The sequence below is a fragment of the Pseudophryne corroboree genome, chromosome 3 (genome assembly GCF_028390025.1).
Source record: "Pseudophryne corroboree isolate aPseCor3 chromosome 3, aPseCor3.hap2, whole genome shotgun sequence".
NCBI lineage: Eukaryota > Metazoa > Chordata > Amphibia > Anura > Myobatrachidae > Pseudophryne > Pseudophryne corroboree.
The window spans coordinates 323,567,664-323,589,937 of record NC_086446.1 but is presented as its reverse complement, the minus strand read 5'-3'; the positions used below and the strand labels follow the sequence as shown (position 1 = coordinate 323,589,937).

The 22,274-nt window shown below is 48.5% G+C and overlaps 1 protein-coding gene across 1 annotated transcript in view; it reads left to right on the top strand.

Annotated features, from left to right (window-relative positions):
• The window catches only part of LOC135055442 (translational activator of cytochrome c oxidase 1), a 59,591-nt gene that overhangs the window by 6,563 nt on the left and 30,754 nt on the right, over window positions 1–22,274 (top strand). Inside the window, exons 2-3 of the mRNA XM_063959540.1 lie at window positions 14,495–14,770; window positions 16,467–16,573. Of these exons, the coding sequence (XP_063815610.1) occupies window positions 14,495–14,770; window positions 16,467–16,573 (383 nt within the window). The remainder of the gene's footprint in view (window positions 1–14,494; window positions 14,771–16,466; window positions 16,574–22,274) is intronic.

The window sequence follows — 22,274 nt, the reverse complement described above, 5'->3', positions numbered from 1 at the left end:
AAAAAAGGGTATTATGTGTGAGGTGAAAAAACTACCTGTAGTTTTTCCTGAATCAGATAAATTAAATGAAGTGTGTGATGATGCGTGGGTTTCCCCCGATAGAAAATTATTGGCGGTATACCCTCTCCCGCCAGAAGTTAAGGCGCGGTGGGAAACACCCCTCATGGTGGATAAGGCGCTCACACGCTTATCAGAACAAGTGGCGGTACCATCTACGGATAGGGCCGTACTTAAGGAGCCAGCTGATAGGAGGCTGAAAAATATCCTAAAAAGTATACACACACATGCTGGTGTTATACTGCGACCAGCGATCGCCTCAGCCTGGATGTGCAGAGCTGAGGTGGCTTGGTCGGATTCCCTGACTAAAAATATTGATACCTTTGACAGGGACAGTATTTTATTGACTATAGAGCATTTAAAGGATGCATTTCTATATATGCGAGATGCGCAGAGGGATTTCTCTATCGTCCTAGTGGATGCTGGGGTTCCTGAAAGGACCATGGGGAATAGCGGCTCCGCAGGAGACGGCACAAAAGTAAAGCTTTCCGATCAGGTGGTGTGCACTGGCTCCTCCCCCTATGACCCTCCTCCAAGCCAGTTAGATTTTTGTGCCCGGCCGAGAAGGGTGCAATCTAGGTGGCTCTCCTAAAGAGCTGCTTAGAAAAGTTTAGCTTAGGTTTTTTATTTTACAGTGAGTCCTGCTGGCAACAGGATCACTGCAACGAGGGACTTAGGGGAGAAGAAGTGAACTCACCTGCGTGCAGGATGGATTGGCTTCTTGGCTACTGGACATCAGCTCCAGAGGGACGATCACAGGTACAGCCTGGATGGTCACCGGAGCCTTGCCGCCGGCCCCCTTGCAGATGCTGAAGTAAGAAGAGGTCCAGAATCGGCGGCAGAAGACTCTTCAGTCTTCTAAAGGTAGCGCACAGCACTGCAGCTGTGCGCCATTTTCCTCTCAGCACACTTCACACGGCAGTCACTGAGGGTGCAGGGCGCTGGGAGGGGGGCGCCCTGGGAGGCAAATGAATACCTATTTTGGCTAAAAATACCTCACATATAGCCTCCGGAGGCTATATGGAGATATTTAACCCCTGCCAGAATCCGTTAAGAGCGGGAGACGAGGCCGCCGAAAAAGGGGCGGGGCCTATCTCCTCAGCACACAGCGCCATTTTCCCTCACAGAAAGGCTGGAGGGAAGGCTCCCAGGCTCTCCCCTGCACTGCACTACAGAAACAGGGTTAAAACAGAGAGGGGGGGCACTAAATTGGCGTTAGAAATATATAAAAAAGATGCTATAAGGGAAAACACTTATATAAGGTTGTCCCTATATAATTATAGCGTTTTTGGTGTGTGCTGGTAAACTCTCCCTCTGTCTCTCCAAAGGGCTAGTGGGTCCTGTCCTCTATCAGAGCATTCCCTGTGTGTGTGCTGTGTGTCGGTACGTGTGTGTCGACATGTATGAGGACGATGTTGGTGAGGAGGCGGAGCAATTGCCTGTAATGGTGATGTCACTCTCTAGGGAGTCGACACCGGAATGGATGGCTTATTTAGGGAATTACGTGATAATGTCAACACGCTGCAAGGTCGGTTGACGACATGAGACGGCCGACAAACAATTAGTACCGGTCCAGACGTCTCAAAAACACCGTCAGGGGTTTTAAAACGCCCGTTTACTTTAGTCGGTCGACACAGACACAGACAGGGACACTGAATCCAGTGTCGACGGTGAATAAACAAACGTATTCCTTATTAGGGCCACACGTTAAAGGCAATGAAGGAGGTGTTACATATTTCTGATACTACAAGTACCACAAAAGAGGGTATTATGTGGGATGTGAAAAAACTACCGTAGTTTTTCCTGAATCAGATAAATTAAATAAAGTGTGTGATGATGCGTGGGTTCCCCCCGATAGAAAATTAGGGGCGGTATACCCTTTCCCGCCAGAAGTTAGGGCGCGTTGGGAAACACCCCTTAGGGTGGATAAGGCGCTCACACGCTTATCAAAACAAGTGGCGGTACCGTCTATAGATAGGGCCGTCCTCAAGGACCAGCTGACAGGAGGCTGGAAAATATCATAAAAAGTATATACACACATACTGGTGTTATACTGCGACCAGCGATCGCCTCAGCCTGGATGTGCAGAGCTGGGGTGGCTTGGTCGGATTCCCTGACTAAAAATATTGATACCCTTGACAGGGACAGTATTTTATTGACTATAGAGCATTTAAAGGATGCATTTCTATATATGCGAGATGCACAGAGGGATATTTGCACTCTGGCATAAATAAATGTAAATGCGATGTCCATATCTGCCAGAAGATGTTATGGACACGACAGTGGTCAGGTGATGCAGATTCCAAACGGCACAAAGGTGTATTGCCGTATAAAGGAAGAGGAGTTATTTGGGGTCGGTCCATCGGACCTGGTGGCCACGGCAACTGCTGGAAAATCCGCCGTTTTTACCCTAAGTCACATCTCTGCAGAAAAAGACACCGTCTTTTCAGCCTCAGTCCTTTCGTCCCTATAAGATCATATCTGCCCAGGGATAGAGGAAAGGGAAGAAGACTGCAGCAGGCAGCCCATTCCCAGGAACAGAAGCGTTCCACCGCTTCTGACAAGTTCTCAGCATGGCGCTGAGACCGTACAGGACCCCTGGATCCTACAAGTAGTATCCCAGGGGTACAGATTGGAATGTCGAGACGTTTCCCCTTCGCAGGCTCCTGAAGTCTGCTTTACCAAGGTCTCCCTCCGACAAGGAGGCAGTATGGGAAAAAATTCACAAGCTGTATTCCCAGCAGGTGATAATTAAAAAGGGGTATTATTCCACACTATATTGTGGTACTGAAGCCAGAAGACTAGGTGAGACTTATTCTAAAAAATTTTTTTGAACACTTACAAAGGTTCAAATCAAGATGGAGTCACTCAGAGCAGTGATAACGAACCAGGAAGAAGGGGACTATATAGTGTCCCGGGACATCAGGGATGCTTACCTCTATGTCCCAAATTTGCCCTTCTCACTAAGGGTACCTCAGGTTCGTGGTGCAGAACTGTCACTATCAGTTTCAGACGCTGCCGTTTGGATTGTCCACGGCACCCCGGGTCTTTACCAAGGTAATGGCCGAAATGATGATTCTTCTTCGAAGAAAAGGCGTCTTAATTATCCCTTACTTGGACGATCTCCTGATAAGGGCATAGTCCAGGGAACAGTTAGAGGTCGGAGTAGCACTATCTCGGATACTGCTACAACAGCACGGGTGGATTCTAAATATTCCAAAATCGCAGCTGATCCCGACGACACGTCTGCTGTGCCTAGGGATGATTCTGGACACAGTCCAGAAAAAAGGTGTTTCTCCCGGAAAGCCAGGGAGTTATCCGAGCTAGTCAGGAACCTCCTAAAAACAGTGCATCATTGCACAAGGGTCCTGTTAAAAATGGTGGCTTCCTACGAAGCAATTCCATTCGGCAGATTTCACGCAAGAACTTTTCAGTGGGATCTGCTGGACAAATGGTCCGGATCGCATCTTAAGATGCTCAGCGGATAACCCTATATCCAAGGACAAGGGTGTCTCTCCTGTGGTGGTTATAGAGTGCTCATCTTCTAGAGGGCCGCAGATTCGGCATTCAGGATTGGATGCTGGTGACCACGGAGCCCAGCCCGAGAGGCTGGGGAGCAGTCACACAAGGAAAAAATTTCCAGGGAGTGTGATCAAGTCTGGAGACTTTTCTCCACATAAATATACTGGAGCTAAGGGTAAATTTATAATGCTCTAAGCTTAGCAAGACCTCTGCTTCAAGGTCAGCCGGTATTGATCCAGTGGGAAAAACATCACGGCAGTCGCCCACGTAAACAGACAGGGCGACACAAGAAGCAGGAGGGCAATGGCAAAAACTGCAAGGACTTTTCGCTGGGCGGAAAATCATGTGATAGCACTGTCAGCAGTGTTTCATCCCGGGAATGGAAACTGGGAAGCAGACTTCCTCAGCAGGCACGACCTCCACCCGGGAGAGTGGAAACTTCATCGGGAAGTTTTTTCCACATGATTGTAAACCGTTGGGAAATACCAAAGGTGGACATGATGGCGTCCCGTCTGAACAAAAAACGGGACAGGTATTGCGCCAGGTCAAGAGACCCTCAGGCAATAGCTGTGGACGTTCTGGTAACACCGTGGGTGTACCAGTCGGTGTATGTGTTCCCTCCTCTGCTTCTCATACCTAAGGTGCTGAGAATTATAAGACGTAGAGGAGTAAGAACTATACTCATGGCTCCGGATTGGCCAAGAAGGACTTGGTACCCGGAACTTCAAGAGATGCTTACAGAGGTCTTATGGCCTCTGCCGCTAAGAAGGGACTTGCTTCAGCAAGTACCATGTCTGTTCCAAGACTTACTGCAGCTGCGTTTGTCGGCATGGCGGTGGAAAGCCGGATCCTAAGGGAAAAAGGCATTCCGGAAGAGGTCATTCCTACCCTGGTCAAAGCCAGAAAGGAGGTGACCGCACAACATTATCACCACATGTGGCGAAAATATGTTACGTGGTGTGAGGCCAGGAAGGCCCCACAAAGAAATTTCAACTCGGTCGTTTCCTGCATTTCCTGCAAACAGGAGTGTCTATGGGCCTCAAATTGGGGTCCATTAAGGTTCAAATTTCGGCCCTGTCGATTTTCTTCCAGAAAGAATTGGCTTCAGTTCCTGAAGTCCAGAAGTTTGTCAAGGGAGTATTGCATATACAACCCCCTTTTGTGCCTCCAGTGGCACTGTGGGATCTCAACGTAGTTCTGGGATTCCTCAAATCACATTGGTTTAAAACCAGTCAAATCTGTGGATTTGAAGCATCTCACATGAAAAGTGACCATGCTCTTGGCCCTGGCCTGGACCAGGCGAGTGTCAAATTGGTGGTTTTTTCTCAAAAAAGCCATATCTGTTTGTCCATTCGGACAGGGCAGAGCTGCGGACTCGTCCCCAGTTCTCTCCCTAAGGTGGTGTCAGTGTTTCACCTGAACCAGCTTATTGTGGTGCCTTGCACCTACTAGGGACTTGGAGGACTCCAAGTTGCTAGATGTTGTCAGGGCCCTGAAAATATGTTCCAGGACGGCTGGAGTCAGGAAAACTGACTTGCTGTTATCCTGTATGCACCCAACAAACTGGGTGCTCTTGCTTCTAAGCAGACTATTGCTAGTTGGATGTGTAATACAATTCAGCTTGCACATTCTGTGGCAGGCCTGCCACAGCCAAAATATGTAAATGCCCATTCCACAAGGAAGGTGGGCTCATCTTGGGCGGCTGCCCGAGGGGTCTCGGCTTTACAACTTTGCCGAGCAGCTACTTGGTCAGGGGCAAACACGTTTGCTAAATTCTACAAATTTGATACCCTGGCTAAGGAGGACCTGGAGTTCTCTCATTCGGTGCTGCAGAGTCATCCGCACTCTCCCGCCCGTTTGGGAGCTTTGGTATAATCCCCATGGTCCTTTCAGGAACCCCAGCATCCACTAGGACGATAGAGAAAATAAGAATTTACTTACCGATAATTCTATTTCTCGGAGTCCGTAGTGGATGCTGGGCGCCCATCCCAAGTGCGGATTATCTGCAATACTTGTACATAGTTACAAAAATCGGGTTATTATTGTTGTGAGCCATCTTTTCAGAGGCTCCGCTGTTATCATACTGTTAACTGGGTTTAGATCACAAGTTGTACGGTGTGATTGGTGTGGCTGGTATGAGTCTTACCCGGGATTCAAAATTCCTCCCTTATTGTGTACGCTCGTCCGGGCACAGTACCTAACTGGCTTGGAGGAGGGTCATAGGGGGAGGAGCCAGTGCACACCACCTGATCGGAAAGCTTTACTTTTGTGCCCTGTCTCCTGCGGAGCCGCTATTCCCCATGGTCCTTTCAGGAACCCCAGCATCCACTACGGACTCCGAGAAATAGAATTATCGGTAAGTAAATTCTTATTATTTGCACTCTGGCATCAAGAGTAAATGCGATATCCATATCTGCAAGAAGATGTTTATGGACACGACAGTGGTCAGGTGATGCAGATTCCAAACGGCACAAAGATGTATTGCCGTATAAAGGGGAGGAGTTATTTGGGGTCGGTCCATGGGACCTGGTGGCCAGGGCAACTGCTGGAAAATCCACCGTTTTTTACCCTAAGTCACATCTCTGCAGAAAAAGACACCGTCTTTTCAGCCTCAGTCCTTTCGTCCCTATAAGAGTCATATCTGCCCAGGGATAGAGGAAAGGGAAGAAGACTGCAGCAGGCAGCCCATTCCCAGGAACAGAAGCCCTCCACCGCTTCTACCAAGTTCTCAGCATGACGCTGGGACCGTACAGGACCCCTGGATCCTACAAGTAGTATCCAAGGGGTACAGATTGGAATGTCGAGAGGTTTCCCCCCTCGCAGGTTCCTGTAGTCTGCTGTACCAATGTCTCCCTCCGACAGGGAGGCAGTATTGAAAACAATTCACAAGCTGTATTCCCAGCAGGTGATAATAAAATTACCCCTCCGACAACAAGGAAAGGGGTATTACTCCACACTATATGGTGGTACTGAAGGCTAGGTGAGACCTATTCTAAATCTGAAAAATTTGAACACTTGCAAGGGTTCAAATCCAGATGGAGTCACTCAGAGCAGTGATAGCAAAGAACAAGGGGACTATATGGTGTCCCGGGACATCAGGGATGCTTACCTCCATGTCCCAAAATTTGCCTTTTCTCACCAAGGGTACCTCAGGTTCGTGGTACAGAACTGTCACTATCAGTTTCAAGACGATGCCGTTGGATTGTCCAAGGCACCCCGGGTCCTTACCAAGGTAATGACCGAAAGGAGGATTCGTCTTCAAAGAAAATGGACGACCTCCTGATAAGAACAAGGTCCAGAGAACAGTTGGAGGTCGGAGTAGCACTATCTCAAGTAGTTCTACGACAGCACGGGTGGATTCTAAATATTCCAAAACCGCAGTTGTTCCGACGACACGTCTGCTGGTCCTAGGGATGATTCTGGACACAGTCCAGGAAAAGGTGTTTCTCCCAGAGGAGAAAGCCAGGGAGTTATCCGAGCTAATCGGGATCCTCCTAAAACCAGGAAAAGTGTCAGTGCATCATTGCACAAGAGTCCTGGTAAAAATGGTGGCTTATTACGAAGCGCTTCCATTCGGCAGATTTCACGCAAGAACTCTTCAGTGGGATCTGCTGGACAAATGGTCCGGATCGCATCTTCAGATGCATCAGCGGATAACCCTATATCCAAGGACAAGGGTGTCTCTCCTGTGGTGATTACAGAGTGCTCATCTTCTAGAGGGCCGCAGATTCGGCATTCAGGATTGGATGCTGGTGACCACGGAGGCCAGCCTGAGAGGCTGGGGAGCAGTCACACAAGGAGTGTGATCAAGTCTGGAGAATTCTCTCCACATAAATATACTGGAGCTAAGAGCAAATTTATAATCCTCTAAGCTTAGCAAGACCTCTGCTTCAAGGTCAGCCGGTATTGATCCAGTGGGATAACATCACGGCAGTCGCCCACGTAAACAGAAAGGGCGGCACAAGAAGCAGGAGGGCAGTGGCAAAACTGCAAGGATTTTTCGCTAGGCGGAAAATCATGTGATAGCACTGTCAGCAGTGTTCATTCCGGGAGTGGACAACTGGGAAGCAGACTTCCTCAGCAGGCACGACCTCCACCCGGGAGAGTGGGAACTTCATCGGGAAGTTTTCCGCATGATTGTGAACCGTTGGGAAAGACCAAAGGTGGACATGATGGCGTCCCGCCCGAACAAAAAATGGGACAGGTATTGCGCCAGGTCACGAGACCTTCAGGCGATAGCTGTGGACGTCCTGGTAACACCGTGGGTGTAACAGTCGGTGTATGTGTTCCCTCCTCTGCTTCTCATAACCAAGGTATTGAGAATTATAAGACATAGAGGAGTAAGAACTATACTCGTGGCTCCGGATTGGCCAAGAGGGACTTGGTAACCGGAACTTCAAGAGATGCTCACAGAGGACTAATGGCCTCGGGAGCTAAGAAGGGATTTGCTTTCAGCAAGTACCATGTCTGTTCCAAGAGGAACCGTGGCATCGGCCTTTAAGAAAGGACCTGCTCCAGCAGGGACCTTGTCTGTTCCAAGACTTACCGCGACTGCGTTTGACGGCATGGCGGTTTTGAACGCCGGATCCTAAGGGAAAAGGCATTCCGGAAGAGGTCATACCTACCCTGGTCAAAGCCAGGAAGGAGGTGACCGCACAACGTTATCACCACATGTGGTAAAAATATGTTGCGTGGGTGAGGCCAGGAAGGCCCCACGAAAAAATTTCAACTAGGTCGATTTCTGCACTTCCTGCAAACAGGAGTGTCTATGAGCCTCAAATTGGGGTCCATTAAGGTTCAAGTTTCGGCCCTATAGATTTTCTTCCAGAAAGAATTGGCTTCAGTTCCTGAAGTCCAGACGTTTGTCAAGGGAGTATTGCATATACAGCCCTTGTGTGCCTCCAGTGGCACCGTGGGATCTCAACGTAGTGTTGGGATTCCTCAAATCATATTGGTTTGAACCACTCAAATCTGTGGATTTGAAATATCTCACATGGAAAGTGACCATGCTGTTGGCCCTGGCCTCGGCCAGGCGATTGTCAAAATTGGCGGCTTTGTCTTACAAAAGCCCATATTTGATTTTCCATTCGGACAGGGCAGAACTGCGGACTCGTCCCCAGTTTCTTCCTAAGGTGGTGTCAGCGTTTCACCTGAAACAACCTATTGTGGTGCCTGCGGCTACTAGGGACTTGGAGGACTCCAAGTTGCTAGACGTTGTCAGGGCCCTGAAAATAAATATATATATATATATATATATATATATATATATATAATTCCAGGACGGCTGGAGTCAGAAAGTCTGACTTGCTGTTTATATTGTTGGCACCCAAAAAGCTGGGTGCTCCTGCTTCTAAGCAGACTATTGCTCGTTGGATTTGTAGTACAATTCAGCTTGCACATTCTGTGGCAGGCCTGCCACAGCCAAAATCTGTAAATGCCCATTCCACAAGGAAGGTGGGCTCATCTTGGGCGGCTGCCCGAGGGGTCTCGGCTTTACAACTTTGCCGAGCAGCTACTTGGTCAGGGGCAAACACGTTTGCAAAATTCTACAAATTTGATACCCTGGCTGAGGAGGACCTGGAGTTCTCTCATTCGGTGCTGCAGAGTCATCCGCACTCTCCCGCCCGTTTGGGAGCTTTGGTATAATCCCCATGGTCCTGACGGAGTCCCCAGCATCCACTAGGACGTTAGAGAAAATAAGATTTTACTTACCGATAAATCTATTTCTCATAGTCCGTAGTGGATGCTGGGCGCCCATCCCAAGTGCGGATTGTCTGCATTACTTGTACATAGTTATTGTTACAAAAAATCAGGTTATTATTGTTGTGAGCCATCTTTTTTAGAGGCTACTTCATTGTTATCATACTGTTAACTGGGTTCAAATCACAAGTTGTACGGTGTGATTGGTGTGGCTGGTATGAGTCTTACCCGGGATTCAAGATCCTTCCTTATTGTGTACGCTCGTCCGGGCACAGTACCTAACTGAGGCTTGGAGGAGGGTCATAGGGGGAGGAGCCAGTACACACCATGTGATCCTAAAAGCTTGCTTTTGTGCCCTGTCTCCTGCGGAGCCGCTATTCCCCATGGTCCTGACGGAGTCCCCAGCATCCACTACGGACTATGAGAAATAGATTTATCGGTAAGTAAAATCTTATTATATACAATGAACAACAGACAACATATATAATATTGGATATCAATGTCCAATAATTGAAGATTAAAAAGAGCGTGTTGGCAAGCATGCTTAGATTTGGAAAAAACCTTATAACTAGAATATCCAGATCAAAATCAGATCAAATCCATATTCAACGTAAAAAAATATTGAAAGAATTATTCTCATTCAGACCCTTCGGAGAAATTGTCCCCAAGCGATAAATCCATCTTGATTCCAACTTCTTAAGTATAAGGCTCCTATCGCCACCCCGTATATAGATATATATATATATAAAGATGCTGTCTTAGATATATATATATATATATAAAACATGCCCAAAGAGACATTAGTCTACTGGGTTCTAGAGTCAACGCTATGTCGATTTCTGCTTGACGTGTCCTGTGGAACATGCAATGGACAGGTGATACCGACTTAAGAGGCATATGGAAGGTTTACCTTACAAGGCTGAGGATTGTGTGGAGAAGGGATCTCTGACCTAGTCTCCACAGCTATAGCTGGTAATTCTGATCTTTTGCCTTTTATTCCAGCACAGCCTAGGAAAGCACGACATTATCAAATGCAGTCCTTTCGATCACAAAGAAACAAGAAAATCCGAGGTGCGTCCTTTCTTGCCAGAGGCAGGGGCAGAGGAAAGAAGCTGCACAACACAGCTAGTTCCCAGGAACAGAAGTCCTCCCCGGCCTCTACAAAATCCACCGCATGTCGCTGGGGCTCCACAGGCGGAGCTAGGCCCGGTGGGGGCACGTCTTCGAAATTTCAGCCACAAGTGGGTTCACTCCCTGTTGGATCCCTGGGCAATAGATATTGTGTCTCAGGGATACAAGCTGGGCTTCGAGGAGATGCCCCCTCACCGACGGCCCTGCCGGCTTCCCCCCACAAGAGGGAAATAGTGTTAACTGCAATTCACAAATTGTATCTTCAACAGGTGGTGGTCAAGGTCCCCTCCTTCAACAAGGAGGGGGTTATTATTCGACCATGTTGTAGTCCCGAAACCGGACGGTTCGGTCAGACCCATATTGAATTTAAAATCCCTGAACATATACCTGAAAAGGTTCAAGTTCAAGATGGAATCGCTGAGAGCGGTCGTCACAAGCCTGGAAGGGGTGGATTTTATGGTGTCTCTGGACATAAAGGATGCATGCCTTCATGTCCCCATTTATCCACCTCGTCAGGCGTACCTCAGATTTGTGGTACAGGATTGTCATTACCAATTTCAGACGTTGCCGTTTGGTCTCTCCACGGCACCGAGAATATTTACCAAGGTAATGGCGGAAATGATGGTACTCCTGCGGAAGCAAGGGGTCGCAATTATCCCATACTTGGACGTTCTCCTCATAAAAGCAGGATCAAGAGAGCAGTTGCTGATCAGCGTAGCACTTTCTCTGGAAGTGTAACGGCAACACGGCTGGATTCTAAATATTCCAAAGTCGCAGTTGGTTCCTACGCTCGTCTGCCTTTCCTAGGCATGATTCTAGACACAGACCAGAAAAGGGTTTATCTCCCGATAGAGAGAGCTCAGGAGCTCATGACACTGGTCAGGAACCTATTAAAACCAAAACAGGTGTCAGTGCATCACTGCACTCGAGTCCTGGGAAGGATGGTGGCATCATATGAGGCCATTCCCTTCGGCAGGTTCCATGCGAGGACCTTTCAATGGGACTTACTGGACAAGTGGTTCGGATCACATCTTCAGATGCATCGGTTAATCACCCTATCCCCCTGGGCCAGGGTGTCTCTCCTGTGGTGGCTGCAGAGTGCTCACCTTCTCGAGGGCCGCAGATTCGGCATTCAGGACTGGGTCCTGGTGACCACGGATGCAAGCCTCCGAGGGTGGGGAGCAGTCACACAGGGAAGAAATTTCCAAGGTCTGTGGTCAAGTCAGGAGACTTGCCTTCACATCAACATCCTGGAACTAAGGGCCGTATACAACGCCCTACGTCAAGCGGAGACCCTGCTTCGCGACCAACCGGTTCTGATTCAGTCAGACACCATCACCGCAGTGGCTCATGTAAACCGACAAGGCGGCACATGGAGCAGGGTAGCGATGGCGGAAGCCACCAGAATTCTTCGCTGGGCGGAAAATCACGTAAGCGCACTGTCAGCAGTGTTCATCCCGGGAGTGGACAGCTGGGAAGCAGACTTCCTCAGCAGACACGACCTCCACCCGGGAGAGTGGGGACTTCATCAGGAAGTCTTCGCACAGACTGCAAGTCGGTGGGTACTGCCACAGGTGGACATGATGGCATCCCGCCTCAACAAAAAACTACAGAGGTATTGCGCCAGGTCAAGAGACCCTCAGGCGATAGCTGTAGACGCCCTGGTCACACCGTGGGTGTTCCAGTCGGTCTATGTATTTCCTCCTCTTCCTCTCATACCCAAGGTGCTGAGAATAATAAGAAAAAGAGGTGTGAGAACGATATTCATTGTTCCAGATTGGCCACAAAGGACTTGGTATCCAGATCTGCAAGAAATGCTCACAGAGGACCCGTGGCCTCTTCCTCTAAGACAGGACTTGTTGCAACAGGGGCCCTGTCTGTTCCAAGACTTACCGCTGCTGCGTTTGACGGCATGGCGGTTGAACGCCGGATCCTAGCGGAGGAAGGCATTCCGGAGGAGGTCATTCCTACGCTGATAAAGGCTAGGAAGGACGTGACAGCTCAACATTATCACCGTATATGGCGAAAATATGTTGCTTGGTGTGAGGCCAGGAATGCCCCTACGGAGGAATTCCAGCTGGGCCGTTTCCTTCACTTCCTACAGTCAGGAGTGAATTTGGGCCTAAAATTGGGGTCAATTAAGGTCCAGATTTCGGCCCTATCCATTTTCTTTCAAAAGGAGTTGACTTCTCTACCTGAAGTTCAGACGTTTGTAAAGGGAGTGCTGCATATTCAGCCCCCTTTTGTGCCTCCAGTGGCACCTTGGGATCTTAACGTGGTGTTGAGTTTCCTGAAATCCCACTGGTTTGAACCACTCAAAACGGTGGAGTTGAAATATCTCACGTGGAAGGTGGTCATGCTATTAGCCTTGGCTTCGGCTAGGCGTGTGTCAGAGTTGGCGGCTTTGTCACATAAAAGCCCCTATCTGGTTTTCCATGCGGAGGGAGCAGAATTGCGGACCCGTCCACAATTTTTGCCGAAAGTTGTTTCATCCTTCCATATAAACCAACCTATTGTGGTGCCTGTGGCTACTACGGACTTGGAGGATTGCGACTTGCTTGATGTAGTCAGGGCTTTGAAGGTTTATGTAGCCAGAACGGCTAGGGTCAGGAAAACAGAGTCTTTGTTTATCCTGTATGCTTCCAACGAGCTTGGTGCTCCTGCTTCAAAGCAGAATATTGCTTGCTGGATCTGTAACACGATTCAGCAGGCTCATTCGGCGGCTGGATTGCCGCTGCCAAAATCAGTTCAGGCTTATTCCACTAGGAAGGTGGGCTCTTCTTGGGCGGCTGCCCGAGGGGTCTCGGCATTACAACTTTGCCGAGCAGCTACTTGGTCAGGTTCAAACATTTTTGCAAAGTTCTACAAGTTTGATACCCTGGCCGAGGAGGACCTTGTGTTTGCTCAATCGGTGCTGCAGAGTCATCCGCACTCTCCCGCCCGTTTGGGAGCTTTGGTATAATCCCCATGGTCCTTACGGAGTCCCCAGCATCCACTAGGACGTTAGAGAAAATAAGATTTTACTTACCGGTAAATCTATTTCTCGTAGTTCGTAGTGGATGCTGGGCGCCCGTCCCAAGTGCGGACTTCTTCTGCAATGCTTGTAAATAGTTATTGCTTAAATAAGGGTTATGTTATGGTTGCATCAGGGTTGACCTGTTGCTCTGTTGTTGTTCATACTGTTGACTGGGTATGTTTATCTCAAGTTATACGGTGTGATTGGTGTGGCTGGTATGAGTCTTACCCTGGATTACCAAAATCCTTTCCTTGTACTGTCAGCTCTTCCGGGCACAGATTCTAACTGAGGTCTGGAGGAGGGACATAGAGGGAGGAGCCAGAGCACACCAGAATCTAAATTCTTTCTTAAAGTGCCCATGTCTCCTGCTGAGCCCGTCTGTTCCCCATGGTCCTTACGGAGTCCCCAGCATCCACTACGGACTACGAGAAATAGATTTACCGGTAAGTAAAATCTTATTTTTACACTAGGGCGGAGACCCTGGATAGACAGACAGAACACTCCTTGGTAGACAGAGTACCTCTTGCTAGTTACACCAGACAACAGACAGAGCACCCCTGGACTGATACTGATAGGACACACCAGCCCCTGGATGTACACACAGTATACTAGGTTTTAACACTGGGGCAGAGCCCCTAGACGTATATGGATAGATCATCCTTGTCAGATACACCATACCATAGACAGAGCACCCCTGAACTGATACACCAGCCCTACAGCAGCCACACGCCCCATGCCACATGCCACACAACCCAGTACTGAGACGGGCACGTCTGTTCAGTGCACTCTCCACAGCCGGAGTGAAAATGGTGCCGATCATTGGGACTTTTCTAGAATCCAAAACCTTGCGAGAATCTGACAGCAGGATGATGATGTTTTGCCTCGTTTTGGGATCTGAGTCTGGCGGGAAAGTAGATATTTAAGACCTATTGAATGAAATCCAGGGATAGTTCAATTATATGATAGATTTTAAAAAAAAATAAAAAAAAATCTTTGACCTTGTAAGACAGTGCTGTGGGAATGAGTGTTGTTCAGACTGTATAAACCATATTTCTTCCTCATCTGCAGAGCCTGGAAGTAGGGGCGCTATGTCTCTGGCTTTAAGCAGGATCTGCTCATCCTACAGGAATAGTCTTTGGAGGTCATTGCTGGGCTGTCAGGAAGCCTTGGACAAAGTAAATTACATCTGCTTGAGAGCCCAGGAGACAACTTTTCATACATCTACGCTAGCTTCAGCTGGACATAACAAGTGGTCTAAAGTGAAGCATATAAAGGGTCCAAAGGATGCAGCCAGGGCTCAAGTGTTCGCCAAGCTGACGATGATGATCAAAGTGGCTGTGAGAGGTATGAGTTGGTGACATCCCATATGGAATTGGTAGAAAAATATGGTGCAGTAATTAATAATACCCCTTTTCAGACATAAATCTAGCTTAAACCTGGCTTGGACCCAGGACACTGAGCACAGGTTGAAGCCGGGGGTTTTCTGTACTGGGCCTTTTCACACATGGATGACGACCAGGGTTATTCCCAAGTCTTCACCCTTCACACCAGAGCCAGGTCTTCCAGTGACCCGGCTCTTCTGGATCACAGTGAATGCTTGGAGATGATGTCATCTACAAGCGCTACTGTCCCCACCAATGACTTTCTTTTGGTTATGGCTAAAACCAAGTTGGGTAAAGGACCTCTGACGTCACCAGGAGGAAGCACAAGCTCCGCACAGGGTACCCAAAATGTACGATTGCCACGCTTCAGGCTTGGTGGCTTTCTTCCCTTGCCACCGGGTTACTAAAGGGAGTCGTTGGTGGCATGGATAATGAAAGTGCTATCCTAACGGCCTAGCTCCTCCCCCTGACGTCAGAGGTCCTTTAGCCCACTTGATTCTAGCATCTACCCTTTCTTTTAGGCATGACCTGGGTCATACCTTTCACACACAAGACAGGGCACTGACCTGGGATGCAGGTCAACCCGGACCAGACACGAGCAGGACCCAGGTTGATGCACGTGCACCAGAAAAAACAACAGGTTTTTGCTTATGTCTGTAAGTGTATTATAAGCCTATGCTGGCCATACATAGGAACGATATCCTTACAACCAACCAACTAGTTGGCTGGTTGGAATGATAATCTGGCAGTGTGTTGGAGCAAACGATCATCAGGTTTGATTTTTTCCCCAACTAATTGCTGTCGTGTAGCGGAAACTTTTCCTCTCAACTGAACTATAAGTAGGCGGGCTGGCAGTGCTGCCCCTGTCAGTCTCCGGGATCCCTGTCACTGTCGGGATCAGTGACTGAGTAGACACCCACCTCCCTATAGCATCACCTGTCCTTCGGGCTCTGCTGCCCGCTTCCAGCACGCTTACCTCCACGATCACCAACCCACAGCAGCACCTTCACCTTCCACTGCCTGCACCTCTCACAATCACCAGTCTCACCCCCCTGAAACTGCTGCTGCTTACCAGCATAAACATAAACAAGCTACGAGGGCAGCGATACATTGCGGGGCACCATGGACACCTGAATCCCTCAGACAAACGTATCTATACCCCTCCCCCACTCTCACCGGTATTTATAGGAGGATGAGGCTGGGTGATTGCTGCCAGCTGCGAGTGGGGGCGGAGGTGGGGATGTGCACGGCAGTAGAGCTCAAGCTCCGCTCTCTCTCTCTCACAAGTGAGTGACATCTGTCATACACCAGTACAGGGACACAGTCAGCATAATAAAGTGCTAGGAAATGCATGTGTCCTCAGGTGCAGTATGGGTTGTACTTATTGCATATACAAAGAGTTGTCTCCTGGAAAGAGGTACTGGTATAAAAGAGCATATAAGAAACACATTTAGTATTGTGATTTGCCGCAACTGATCAGAGAGCAGGGATAAGTATGACACACCGGGTCGGTGCTGGTTGCTATCACCATGTTAAACGATCAGCACATGTGAAGAACATGTCCTGCACAGTTCAGGGAATTAGCACAAAAGTTGCATTATTAGTGGAGATTTGTGCCTATAAGCAGTTGTTCATAAATACGTGTCTCTTCTTTTCAGAGGGCGGTCCAAACCCTGATTTCAATGCACAGTTGTACCAGCTGGTTGAGCAATGCCGACAAAAGAACATGCCAAAGTCCTCAATCGAGGCAGCTATCAAAGGAGCGGTATGTCTGAAACCAGAGTCAGGCACAAACTGTTGCTCACTTTCAGTCTACTAAATTCTTTAATAATCCATATGATCACCAAAGAGCAAATTCATTTACGAGGAGAACCTACATCAAGTAGTAGTACATATACGCAGTCATAAAGATGCAATAGTATAATAGTACATGTAGGCCTGCAATGAAAGGATAACTATAAACACATTACTGATGCATTTCTCACTAATTTATGAGCACTGTCATCATTTTAAAGAGCCATTTTTTAAATGCTTACACTTTACGTTCTCCAGCTTGATTTGCAATAATTAAGAGGGCACCCACATTTGAAAGAGGTGAGTCCCCTGTTTTAATTGATTATGCCACTTAGTAGGTATTGTCTGGTGTTTATCTGTTATCACCAGACAATATTACCCTCTGCTGAGAAAAACATACACTTTTCATATATGCAGACAAACAGTGGTAGTTGCTCAATCATTCCTGGAGATAATTATATATCAGGTGCTAGAAAGGGGGAGGGGTCACAAACAGCAGACAGAGAGGGGAAGGGGGTGCTTTTTCCCGCTCTGGTAACCCCCCAGCACACTAAAAATTACATGTGACTATACCTGAATCTATTTGGTAATAGAATTTCAGATAAATTGGTCACATGCATTTGCAAAGACATGTTTAGCTGCTGGCTGCGTCAAGGCTTCTCCGATATCAGCAGTCTTAACACTACATAATGGCAGTGCCTACAAAGGGCCATGTGATTTGTCAACAGTAAGGTCTCATGATAAAGGCTCATACTAAAACGCATCCAGACAGAGGGATAACTTACCTGGGAGCCGCCCCCAGGATCTCCCACTAGCACTACAAGGAACAGCATACCTTCCAAATGCTGCTCCCATTGCATGTGACCAATTTCTCTGAAATTCTATTAGCAGATAGAGAAAATTACCTGTGACAATACCTGAATCTAACGTCCTAGAGGATGCTGGGACTCCGTAAGGACCATGGGGATAGACGGGCTCCGCAGGAGACATGGGCACTTTAAGAAAGACTTTGGATCTGGGTGTGCACTGGCTCCTCCCTCAATGCCCCTCCTCCAGACCTCAGTTTGATACTGTGCCCAGTGGAGACTGGGTGCTTTCAGGGAGCTCTCCTGAGTTTACTGTAAAAGAAAGTATTTTAGTTAGGTTTTTTATTTTCAGGGAGCCTGCTGGCAACAGACTCCCTGCATCGAGGGACTGAGGAGAGAGAAACAGACCCACTTCTCTGAGTTTCAGGGCTCTGTTTCTTAGGCTACTGGACACCATTAGCTCCAGAGGGATCGGTACGCAGGTCTCACCCTCGCCGTCCGTCCCAGAGCCGCGCCGCAGTCCTCCTCGCAGAGCCGGAAGAGAGAAGCCGGGTGAGTATGTGAGGAAAAGACTTCAGAGGCGGCAGAAGATACCTTGATCTTCATAGACACACACATCGGTCACTGTAAGGGTGCAGGGCGCAGGGAGGGGCGCCCTGGGCAGCAATAAAAACCTCCTGTGGCAAATACACATATATACATGTACAGCTGGGCACTGTACATGTATAAAAAGAGCCCCCGCCATGTTATTAAGAAATTTGAGCGGGACAGAAGCCCGCCGCCGAGGGGGCGGGGCTTCTCCCTCAGCACTCACCAGCGCCATTTTTCTCCACAGCACCGCTGAGAGGAAGCTCCCCGGACTCTCCCCTGCTTGACACACGGTGAAAGAGGGTTTTAAAGTAGAGGGGGGGCACATAATTGGCGCATATACATGCTACAAAAGCGCTACTGGGTAAACATTCTGTGTTTTTTCCTGGGTCATATAGCGTTGGGGTGTGTGCTGGCATACTCTCTCTCTGTCTCTCCAAAGGGCCTGGTGGGGAACCTGTCTTCAGAAAAGAGCTTCCCTGTGTGTGTGTGGTGTGTCGGTACGCGTGTGTCGACATGTCTGAGTTTGAAGGCTCACCTAAGGAGGAGGGGGAGTGTATGAATATTAGGTCTCCGTCGGCAGCGCCGACACCTGACTGGATGGATATGTGGAATGTTTTAAGTGCTAATGTTAATTTATTGCACAAAAGATTAGACAAAGCTGAAGCTAGGGTACAGTCAGGGAGTCAACCCATGTCTGTCCCAATGTCGCCGGGACCTTCGGGGTCTCAGAAGCGCCCACTATCCCAAATAGTTGACACAGATACCGACTCGGATTCAGACTCCAGTGTCGACTATGATGATGCAAAATTGCAGCCAAGGGTGGCTAAATGTATTCGATATATGATTATCGCAATTAAAGATGTTTTGCATATCACTGAGGAACCCCCTGTCCCTGACACGAGGGTACACATGTATAAGGGAAAGAAACCTGAGGTCACCTTTCCCTCCTCACATGAGCTGAACGAATTATGTGAAAAAGCGTGGGAAACTCCAGACAAAAAACTGCAGATTCCCAAAAGGATTCTTATAGCGTATCCTTTCCCGCCACAGGACAGAATACGGTGGGAATCCTCCCCTAGGGTAGACAAAGCTTTGACACGCTTATCAAAAAAGATAGCGCTCCCATCCCAAGATACGGCTACCCTCAAGGATCCTGCTGACCGCAAGCAGGAGGTTACCTTGAAGTCCATTTACACACATTCTGGTACGTTACTCAGACCGGCAATTGCGTCGGCCGGGGTTTGTAGTGCTGTAGCAGCATGGACAGATTCCTTATCAGCGGATATTGAGACCCTTGATAAGGATACCATTTTAATGACCCTAGGGCATATAAAAGATGCTGTCTTATATATGAGGGATGCTCAAAGAGACATTAGTTTACTGGGTTCCAGAATAAGCGCTATGTCTATTTCTGCTAGGCGAGTCTTATGGACCCGACAGTGGACGGGTGATGCCGACTCAAAGAGGCATATGGAGTTTTTGCCTTACAAGGGTGAGGAATTGTTTGGAGAGGGCCTCTCGGACCTCGTCTCCACAGCTACGGCAGGTAAATCGAATTTTTTGCCTTATATTCCCTCACAATCTAAGAAAGCACCTCATTATCAAATGCAGTCCTTTCGTTCAAATAAAAGCAAAAGAGTACGTGGATCGTCCTTTCTTGCCAGGGGTAAGGGCAGAGGAAAAAAGCTGCACAACACAGCTAGTTCCCAGGAACAGAAGTCCTCCCCGGCCTCTGCAAAATCCACCGCATGACGCTGGGGCTCCCCTGAGGGAGTTCGCTCCAGTGGGGGCACGCCTTAGACTTTTCAGCCACATCTGGGTTCACTCACAGGTGGATCCCTGGGCAATAGAAATTGTTTCCCAGGGATACAAGCTGGAATTCGAAGAGGTGCCTCCTCGCCGGTTTTTCAAATCGGTGCTACCAACTTCTCCCCTGGAAAGGGAGATAGTGTTACATGCGATTCACAAATTGTATCTTCAACAAGTGGTGGCCGAGGTTCCCGTGCTTCAGAGAGGGAAGGGGTACTACTCAACCCTGTTTGTGGTCCCGAAACCGGACGGTTCGGTCAGACCCATTTTGAATATAAAATCCCTGAACCTTTACTTAAAACGGTTCAAGTTCAATATGGAATAGCTCAGAGCGGTCATCGCCAGCCTGGAAGGGGGGGATTTTATGGTATCTCTGGACATAAAGGATGCATACCTGCATGTTCCCATATATCCTCATCAGGCGTACCTGATATTTGCGGTACAGGATTGTCATTACCAATTTCAGACGTTGCCGTTTGGGCTTTCCACGGCCCTGAGAATTTTCACCAAGGTAATGGCGGAAATGATGGTGCTCATGTGCAAGCAGGGTGTCACAATTATCCCGTACTTGAACGATCTCCTCATAAAAGCGAGATCACGGGAGAAGTTGCAGAACAGCGTATCCCTTTCACTGAAGGTGTACAGCGACACGGCTGGATTCTCAATATTCCAAAGTTGCAGCTGAATCCTACGACTCGCCTGCCCTTCTTGGGCATGATTCTGGACACAGACCAGAAAAGGGTTTTTCTTCCGATAGAAAAAGCGCAGGAACTCATGACTCTAGTTAAGAACCTGTTGAAGCCGAAACAAGTGTCAGTACATCATTGCACTCAAGTCCTGGGGAAAAATGGTGGCGACATACGAAGCCATTCCCTTCGGCAGGTTCCATGCAAGGACTTTCCAATGGGACCTATTGGACAAATGGTCCGGGTCACATCTGCACATGCATCAGCGGATCACCCTGTCCCCCAGGGCCAGGGTATCTCTCCTGTGGTGGCTACAGAGTGCTCACCTTCTAGAGGGCCGCAGGTTCGGCATTCAGGATTGGATCCTGGTGACCACGGACGCGAGCCTCCGAGGTTGGGGAGCAGTCACACAGGGAAGAAATTTCCAAGGCCTTTGGTCAAGTCAAGAGACTTGTCTTCACATCAACATCCTGGAACTAAGGGCCATATACAACGCCCTACGTCAAGCGGAGACCTTACTTCGCGACCGACCAGTTCTGATCCAGTCAGACAACGTCACCGCAGTAGCTCATGTAAACCGCCAAGGCGGCACAAGGAGCAGAGTGGCCATGGCGGAAGCCACCAGAATTCTTCGCTGGGCGGAGAATCATGTAAGCGCACTGTCAGCAGTGTTCATTCCGGGAGTGGACAACTGGGAAGCAGACTTCCTCAGCAGACACGACCTGCATCCGGGAGAGTGGGGACTTCATCAGGAAGTCTTCGCACAGATTGCAAGTCGGTGGGGACTGCCCCAAATAGACATGATGGCGTCCCGTCTCAACAAAAAGCTACAAAGGTATTGCGCCAGGTCAAGAGACCCTCAGGCGGTAGCTGTGGACGCCCTAGTGACACCGTGGGTGTTCCAGTCGGTCTATGTATTTCCTCCTCTTCCTCTCATACCCAAGGTGTTGAGAATAATAAGAAAAAGAGGAGTGAGAACAATACTCATTGTTCCAGATTGGCCACGAAGGACCTGGTATCTGGATCTGCAGGAAATGCTCACAGAAGATCCGTGGCCTCTCCCTCTAAGACAGGACCTGTTGCAACAGGGTCCCTGTCTGTTCCAAGACTTACCACGGCTGCGTTTGACGGCATGGCGGTTGAACGCCGGATCCTAGCGGAAAAAGGTATTCCGGATGAGGTCATTCCTACGCTAATAAAGGCTAGGAAGGACGTGACATCTAAACATTATCACCGAATATGGAGAAAATATGTTTCTTGGTGTGAGGCCAGGAATGCTCCTACGGAAGAATTCCATCTAGGCCGTTTTCTTCACTTCCTATAAACTGGAGTGAATTTGGGCCTAAAATTAGGCTCCATTAAAGTTCAGATTTCGGCCTTATCTATTTTCTTTCAAAAGGAATTGGCCTCTCTGCCTGAAGTACAGACTTTTGTGAAGGGAGTACTGCATATTCAGCCTCCTTTTGTACCTCCGGTGGCGCCTTGGGACCTTAACGTGGTGTTAAGTTTTCTTAAGTCACATTGGTTTGAACCACTTAAAACAGTGGAGTTGAAATATCTCACTTGGAAGGTGGTCATGTTGTTAGCCTTGGCTTCGGCTAGGCTAGTTTCGGAATTAGCGGCTTTATCACATAAAAGCCCCTATCTGGTTTTCCATATGGATAGAGCGGAATTGCGGACCCGTCCTCAATTCCTACCTAAGGTGGTCTCATCCTTTCATATGAACCAACCTATTGTCCTGCCTGTGGCTACACGTGACTTGGAGGATTACGAGTCCCTT